General features: G+C 42.0%; 1 protein-coding gene across 6 annotated transcripts in view; it reads left to right on the top strand.

The window, feature by feature from the left end:
• Positions 1-2177: 2177 nt before the first annotated feature.
• scalloped (TEA domain transcription factor 1 homolog scalloped) overlaps positions 2178-8876 on the top strand; it is a 98105-nt gene continuing 91406 nt past the window's right edge. For 4 of the 6 annotated variants that reach the window (XM_011315719.1, XM_011315692.1, XM_011315729.1 and 1 more), the window contains exon 1: positions 3143-4292. In XM_011315719.1, the coding sequence (XP_011314021.1) occupies positions 4268-4292 (25 nt within the window). In that variant the 5' untranslated portion in view covers positions 3143-4267. Of the gene's footprint in view, positions 2366-3142; positions 4293-8876 lie in introns of those variants that run through there. The other 2 variants (XM_011315708.1, XM_011315737.1) reach the window with 2 other exon arrangements.

Here is an 8876-nt window from a genome sequence, read left to right as displayed (position 1 = left end):
AAAAACCATCATTGCATAATGAGAAAAAATGACGGGGTGGGAGAAAAATTGCGTGTTACTTGAAATTTTATTCAGGAAAGCTCTAGTTTTTTTTTCAATTATTGTCCATTAATTTGATGATGGTGTTTTTTCATTCTTGTAATTTTCCGGAATTGATGTTATAAATTTATACATTCGCATTTGCAGAAACAAATTTAGCTTGTCATTTTGTTCTCGATGCGATGTTGAAGGGGCTTAAGAGTAGGGCAAATCGAAATGGCAATTAGACTAATGACTGGGTCTCTCTGGACGTTCTTCTATAAAGTTCCGAGGAAAAGGGCAAACCGATCGGGGTAGTTTGGGGGAGGGTACAGATTTAACTTTAATGAAGTAATATCACGCTAGGAAATCTCGACTAGCTATTCCCTAGGCTTCGAACTGGGGCTCTAAGAAAGTGCATGTAATGGCGAGTCACGTTCAAGGCATTGCGATTTATCCACCCTAAAAATTCATCTCCCACCGGAAGTTCTTCCCTCAACTTCTCGCCGGATTTACCCTACCGGAGATTGAACACAGACAAGTACTTCAATGATCCTTTCATCCGTAGAAAAAAACCTCCAACGATTCTAGTCGAACATTACGGCGTAAATTCAAATGCCATTTTAATTGTAATAATTTGAATATTCAGTGTTTTTGAAAACTAAATTTCTCTTTCTGCTGCATAATCATTGGAAATATTACACAAAAACATTCATCAGCTGCTCACTTAGAAAACCAAATATTGCTTCTTGAATACGTAACCAATATTGAATTGCATTGTTTCAAATTTCATATTCATTCCACAAAATTAAATTTGTAAAACAACACGAAGCTGATTAACGATATTATCTTTTTTTCCGACATTTGGATTGGAAAATCTGATGATTGAATCCTAAAAATTGTATTCGCTCCAATCATAATCCCAACGGTATTCCATTGCTTCATTAATGAAGATCATTACAAAAATACCCGTGAGAAAAAGTGTGGATTTATTCCCGCAATAAAACATAATACATCACGCAAGCAAGGTCGACGGACGGACATGGTGAAAATAAAGATGAAGAGAAATAATACATAACAGTCCTTTCAGGTAATACTAAGAGTAGGTGTGAGCCCATCCCCATCCACTTTTCCCCGAATTACGAGGATCTCAAGATAGAGCCGAGAATGTCTCAGTATTTTCCACCGGGTGCCACAAAAAAAGGCGCTATTCGTCAAAGGCCGAAAAAAAAAATGTCCTCTCCATCTCCTTCCAACGAGCCCCTCAAAAATGAGACAGAAAAGGGCATAAACCCTCAGTGGGTCAGTCATTCCGCGATGAGACTCATCTTCCGAATCCGCTGAGTACACAAGTGCCTGAACCCCAAAATCCGTCGACTCCAACAATTAGAAAGCCCCCTAAATCAAACAGCAAATGTTCCGAGGATTTCCTATTTATTCGCCACCCATTGTACCACGAGAAACCCCCAAGGATCCGACATAATCCCCGACTAATAAAAACAATAGCCCCAATTCATTCCAAAGACATTACCCTTCGCCCCTAATTGCAACCTCAAAGAAAATAGAATATCACTCTGGAGCGTATCGAGAATCATGGAGAAAAGCTCGGAATTAGTTAAATCAAAATAATACAAGTGAATAAAATCTCAAAGATTTTCCGAATGAAAATCAACAAGTGCCTCCCCTACCCAATCTCGTTTGAAACTTAAACGAGAGAAGCAAGAGAAATACAGTGGTGGAGCGAGGAAGAGTGAGGAGAGGAGAGGAGAAGAGTGGATAAAAAAAAAAAAGGTAAATGTGAGAGGGGTTTTCCGTGGCAGTTGGCCGTTGCGTTGGCAAGCCAACGAGCCCTACCTTCACATGTGCGTGACTTCCAACTGACCGTCTCTCTAGTCTCTGTGTTGACGAAAACGAGTTGAGTGGGGGTTTGACTCAACACAAAATCCCAAGTGGCAAGAGTGGTGGGGCTCAAACCTAGGAAAGCTAGTGCAGCGTGATCACGTGGTTGGACATATCAAGGGAATAGTTGAGAGTGGGGATTTACCGCGAGAGGAGGGGAAAAATTTTGGTGACGGGTAGTGGGAATCGGGCAGTTCCGCTGTGACTCGACCAGTCTCGGTTTCTGGTTTCTCCCGCGGCCGCTCGGTGTCAGCGTGTGCGCAGACCGGCTGCGCACCAGGCGTGTGCGTTGTCTAGATTCTTTGTGCCATTCCTGGCATACCAAAAACACAGTAACTCCTCTCGTATTTACCCTCCAACTACCAAATATCGTGGCAATTAACCATTTCAGTGACTAATATTAGTGTTTGTGAATCAGCCGTCATCAACACTCATCGCTCGACCTCTGGTGAGTAAACTAACGATAAAAATCCACTAATACCGTAAAAATATCAGGATTTAACCTGTGGGATAGAGGGACCGAGAGAGAGAGAGAATCGCGTGTGTTGCGTGGAATAATCAGCGGTAATTTCATATATCCGATGCTTGTCATCTTTATTTATAAAATAATCTATTGTTTTCGGTGATTTTCGTGAGGTTTGGCTTTCGTTAGACTAGCTCCAATAATATTGTGCTCCTCGTTAAAATATTGCTCTCCTCTGGAGGGTCTCCTCGTGACGGTAATTCTTAGAATTAAAGGGGAAAAAAAAAAACCTGTGCATCCGACGGTGATCCGTGAACGGTTGGTGGCTGTGCGTGATGCCTGAGTGAGGCCTACACCGTTGATCCGTGTGTTTGGTCGTAAACCCCCGTGGGTTGGCCTGCGCGATTGAACCAACTCTCAAATACAAACCGTGGCGAAGTGTTGTCGAGGGGCAAGCGCCAGCCGGCACTTGAACGTTCGCCGTCGCGTCGACGTACTTCCCGTCGTCTTACCTCATCCAAATGCCAGGAGATATGATTGCGATAATTTTATTCATGATGACCGTCGTTTCCTTGATTTAGAAAATTATCAAGTTGTTGATTGCTCGGGTGGTTAGGGTGGGGGGTAAGGGGGATCAGTGGGTGGTATACTAGGAGGGGGAGGATGGGAGGGATAGGAGGGAGGAGGTTGTGAATGTGGTAGTGGTGAAGGGTAGAGGAAGAGAGAAAGGAGTGTACACCGGGAACTCGTGCATCTCTATCACCGCACGGTACGCTACTTGGTGATAATATATGGTGAATTATTGATCCGACGGCGTGGTGGAAAAGCGTCGGCCCGCTGCCGTCAGGCGGCTGAAGTGAGACACCAATAGCCAAGGTATAAACCCTCCTGTGTAACCAACACAGATAAAAACGAGAGAGGGGGTGAACTGTACGTACAGCTGAATGCCGCTAGGGTGGGGAGAGAGGGAGACAGTTGTGCACGAGTGGTGGGCAAGAGCGGGTGTATGTGGAGTTTAAACGCACGAAAACTACTACTTGGCTAACAGAGAAAGGGCATATAAAATCTCGAGTGGTTGCTGCTGCGGAGGTGGGAGAGTAGAAAAGGTGAAACAAAAGAGGAGAGGAGATAGAGAGAAAAAAAAAGGGAGAGGTGAAGCAAAAGTTGGGAATAAGGATAGATTTGATCTTTGAGGGAGAGAGAATAACGTCAAGCTCAAACGTACACCGACAACGGTGTGAGCTGGCATCAAAACCTGGTGTTTGTTACGAAAACTCGTGTGTTCGCGGCCCCGGGGTTGTACGTCCCGCGTCCGACGGCTGACAGTGTGATTTTTTTTTTCCCCACGACAATTTTTCGGTGATTTGAGGTTATCTGGCATTTGCCTTTGTTAAAGTTTTGTTTCTTCTTTTGTTTTTTTTTTTTCTTGAGGAGCTACGCGTTTTTGTTTGGTGTAAGCAAGCTGTGCTGGTGTGTTTATTTTGATAGTTAATACGTGAACTTGAGTGAGTCGGTTTGTGATGATTGTATTTCCACGGGGATTTTTAACGGGCTAGCGCTCATGAACGTCCAGGTAAACACCTGCGGACACCGCGGGGACTGTTATCGCGAGTGAATAAACCGAGATTTTGGTTTGAATAAAAATTTGTGTATTTGAGGTGAATTTTTGACGTGCTGTGCCAAGACAAAACGGTGGGTTCTTTTGTTTCATTGTTGTTTTGTGGAGAAGGGGGGGGAGAGAGAACTGGAGCTTTCTGGCTCCTTTTTCCTCGACATTCGAAGATACTGAGGCCTGTGGAACGCGCGCGCTTTTGCCCCCTCGAGTTACCGTTTTAAACGTGCCATCCAACCAGACGCGGAGAAAAGCCCAACTTACTTGCGACTTGGATGGATACAGTGCATTATTTTTGGAGTGAGTTTTAACATTGAAATTCATGTATTAGAGACTCTGTTGGAGCCCTTTGATATCAATCCCTCAGTCTTCTACTTCTACTCTCTGTTGTTTCTTGGGATTTTTATTCTTATTTTTTTATTCTTCATTTTTTTGTCTGACGCATAATGCCGAAGTGTCTTTGTTAGAATGTCCACATATACATAGCTAATGGTATTCCAGAACTCGCTTTGGCGGGATTTTGTTTCGCGTGGGACGAGGCGTGTGCGCGCGAACGAGTTTCGCAATTCAACCGATGACTACATCGGGCTTATGGAGGGGAAAAAGGGAGAGGGACTATTGTTTCATTGGAATAAAAAAAAATAATAATTGTTTTCCCTGGAAAGCAACCGCGGAGGATATTAGTGTCATTGAATGAGGCGCAAAACACGTCTTTGTCGTTCCTTCAGAATGAAAATATTTGCTCCTCGTGAATGGAGTAGGTAAAATCGATTAGTTATTTATCGTTGTTTATAGGTGATTATAGTTGTTTATAGTCGGGGGAGAAAAAAATTGTAGGCGGTTAGTTTGTGAATCAACAGGCGAGAGAAATGGTCAATCAAGTGCGGGGACATTTATGTCAGTACCGGGGAATAATTCACAATCATTCTTTTGTAGGGTGAGATTGTTTTCAAGTCTATCTAGTGCGTTATCGTACAGCCAATGACAAGGTACAAATTTTTAGAATCAAGTCGCGACTTGTGGTCTCCACCACTGGATTATAACGAATGTGCAATGCACTTAGACAGCGGACAATAAAGCAATTTGAAATGATCTTAGAATCGTAGTAGATACTGACAAATGCATGGGTCCAGTGAAGATTTATTGTCGTTGTATTATTATACGATCTGTCGTTAGTCAGCGAGGGATTGGGAGTTGAGATAAAAATGATAATATAATATTGGCAAGTACGACCTCGACTGACGGATACAAATCTTGTACGCGTTGTATTCCTTTAACAGAATTTTATTATTTCTTTTTTTTTCTTCTTCTTCCGCGAATGCTGCCGCCTACGTTCAACAAATAACAGGGTTCTCAGAACGAGAATGGCGGAGTGGATGATTCTTTTCATATCTCTCGAGGGGGAAAAAATATCCATTCGCTCCCTACGACAATGTCTCTTCTACTTCACTTGATTCGTTTCTTTTTTGGATTATTAACTCGAGAGTTGGTATTTTTGCGACTTTATATTTGATACGAATACGTAACTCCAGACACGCAACCGGTGGCGAGACAAATCGATAAATCGATATTGCGATTTAAATGTGAGACGAGAGACCACCGGTGTGCTTTCGCCACTTCCTCTCACCCCTCTCGAATATTTTCTGTACGATTTAGGTATCGTTTAGCCGGTTGTTATTCTCTATCTTATCGGGTTTGGCTGGTGTTTTTTACCGGACAAATTGATTCGACGATTGCAGATTCGTGGGGTACACCTGTTTACAGATCAACTCGATGAAACAACTCTCGAATTTTGGAATTAAAAATATTGGAGGTTGATTTATCCGAGTGGCTGTAAGGTATAAAAAAACTGAAGATGTCTAAAATGCCAGCGGAAATTATTCTGTGGCATTTTTTTTTTCGCTGGTTTTTTGAGAATCTTTTCGGTCGACCTTGAACGACATTTATTCGAGTTTGAAATAGTTTTTTTTCTTTAGCCCCCCCCTCCGAGTTTTCGGCTCTTTGAGGCATGTAATGGTGTAGTTTTTGGTTGTCTCTATCTGAATCACCGATGACACCCCAGGGGGATCGTATCTCACTCGTTGTGACAGTTCCTAGACTCATTAAGCCGCCCTTCTTGAACGATATAAATAGATAGACGCCGGGAGAAGGAGGATCATACGGTCTCGGATTCGCTGGGCATTTTGCTCTCCGTCGCTTTCTCCTAGTGATTTCGTGCTTTCCTATTTGCCGTAGACGGTGCCAAATCGTTGGCCGAAATAAACTCTGGATAGATTTACCCAGGGCTTCTGTATTTATTTGTTTTTTTTTTCCTGAGACGCTTCCTCTGACGTCTCGACTCGTTTTTTTCATCATTCTTGCGGTCCGAAAAATCGTTAAATGAGATACAAATTCATTCTATTTCGTTTCCGAGGGAAATAGGAGCTGAATATAATTCAGTTTATAGATAGCCTTCTGTTAAGCACAATAGTCGGATACTTCAGAAATTTTTTATTTCAGCCCGATTGGATACTGGGATTTCTAAACTTTGGGACTGAATAAAAAATCATTCCTGGCAAAATTTATTTTGCTTGACTCTGATGATGTAGGCCAGAAGAGAGCTAAATAGATACATTAAACTTTCTCTCAAATGTTGAAAACTCGTTCAGTTGTGGATTAAATGGGATAATTTTTTCCTCTGAAAGAGTACACTTCTTTCTCCTCCTAATGAACTCAGATTGAGCTCAATTGCTCAATTTATTCCTGAGTTATGAATAGCCAAAAAACAATGTCTGAAGTATTCATTTCGCTGCCTTCTCCCTCTAATTTTTCCTATTCATAGTGAATAAATTTTATTAGAAATATTTGGGAATTATGCGGAATCACGAAATCCAGGGTCGGCTGTTCATCAGTTTCTCGGATAGGCTTTGCGTGTTTGACGTTCCCTTCATTTTTTTTTTTGTCTTTTCCGCATGTGCCAATGGAATAAGAGGGGGAATTGTTGATACGCATTGGAGGGAAGGGGGTTGGAATGGAAAAAAGGGGAGCCCAAGAGGTTTTCACTAGCCACCTGGGCTTTACATGAAGGGCCCTTTTCCCCAATTCGTGTGGACGCACGCTATCCACTTTTAACTATCCCCTGTTGCAGTTGTAGTTGGAGAACTACAACTACATATTCATATGACGCTCAACTCCACCGATCAGCCCTTGAAATGAAAAAGACTCCACCCCAGATACGGGGATATGGAGCTCTGTTGTATTCTATGAAATATGCACCCTCGACTTTACTTTTCACTGCTTTTTGTTGTCACTCGCGAGAGGAATTATTCGCCCAATTATTTATGGATCATCGTGATTTCATGGATGGCTGAATTTTTGGGTGGGCATTCTGCGACATTATGTTTATTTACTCGGTATTGCTTCCTTTATTTTTTATTGAGGCAATTCTCATTTATAATTATCAGGGAGCAATTTTTTTACTCTGGGAAATCTAGATATCGCGCGATTAATGCAAAATAACGAGATTTGTGCATAAAATAACTTTCATAGATCCATAACAAGTTACTTCATGTACATAATACTTCCGCCTTCGATTTCGTGCCAAAACATGGGGTTTCCAAGAGTTTCAACAGTAGCGATTTGTTATCTCATCGGAGAATCGACGGTAGGGTCCTCTGCAAAATCTCGAAAATACTCGGATATCGGATAGTGTAGAATAATTCTTCATGAACGATTTGGGCGATCGAATCAATGGTTCACCGTTTCAGTTTTTTTTTTTCATTATCAGTTAACAGAATCGGTGTTTGGTGATAACCGAAGCTGTACCGTTATTGTTATCACTGATGTCACAAAATTCGGTAGTGGTTGAAGTGTCACGCCATGAGCTCGTGTATCCCCTCAATTTCCGCTCCGGTATTTATGCCGCGGTATAAAAAAAGGGTGAAATTGATATTTAAAAAAGAGTGGAAAAATGAAGAAGAAGGTAAATGGCAGAGTTGCATTATCGTCAACCCCCGGTTTTACACAAGCATTAACGTCGAGTGATTATCGATAAACTCTCGGCTACTCAAAGCAAAGTGTAAGATGTTTGAAGTACTGGATATACATTACATATCCCTCGGCGCCCCCTGTCTAGACGTACGTCACTTCGTCCATCCATTTACTCTCACTACCTCAGGTACGTGACTAACCTCCTTGTAAGATGGGTAAGACCCGATAAACAGGGGAATAAGGTGTACTAAAGTCATTGAAGCGTTAACCCAGTCATTTTTATCATAAGGGTTGCCACGATATTTCAAAAATATTTATCTCCCCAGATGTCCCTTCCGAAGGGATTTTCATCTATGTTTAGAAAAATTGTCCTTTTCCCTCTCTTCTTCTTCTTTTTTCTTATTCTCTCTGGCCATTCGAAGGATTCCCACAGCCTTGACACTATTTCACCCTGTGGCCCATTAGGTTCGCCAGGAGGAAAAAAATGTAATAAACCACGACACGTCGGGGTCCCTTTTTCGTGTTTATTGTTGGCTTCGTCCGTGCGGCGAAATTAAATCGCCTCGTCACTCGTCGACCTTACGATTCCCTTTATTCTCTGCTTTATCACCACCACTTCTCCATTTATTTTCCACATCTCGGTGTCTTAATGTTCGATTCTGCCACCTTGATGAGTCCCACACCGCAATCATTTCTGATCTAATGAAAATAACGAGGAGAGAAAAAATAAAATGAAATTTCTGGGAATTGTCGAGTGGACGAGCCAACATGTCGAAATCCCATCGGCTCTTATCTCACACGTTTGACCAGTAGTTTTTTCTTTTTCTTTTTTTCTACGAACGTCAGGTATTTCCTGTCCGAATAAAAGCCACATTCGCAGAAGGAAAAAAAAGAGATTAATTGTTGGGAATGGAT

Source organism: Fopius arisanus, unplaced genomic scaffold (assembly GCF_000806365.1).
Source record: "Fopius arisanus strain USDA-PBARC FA_bdor unplaced genomic scaffold, ASM80636v1 scaffold00001, whole genome shotgun sequence".
In the NCBI taxonomy this organism is placed as follows: domain Eukaryota; kingdom Metazoa; phylum Arthropoda; class Insecta; order Hymenoptera; family Braconidae; genus Fopius; species Fopius arisanus.
This window is presented reverse-complemented; position numbering and strand designations above follow the sequence as displayed.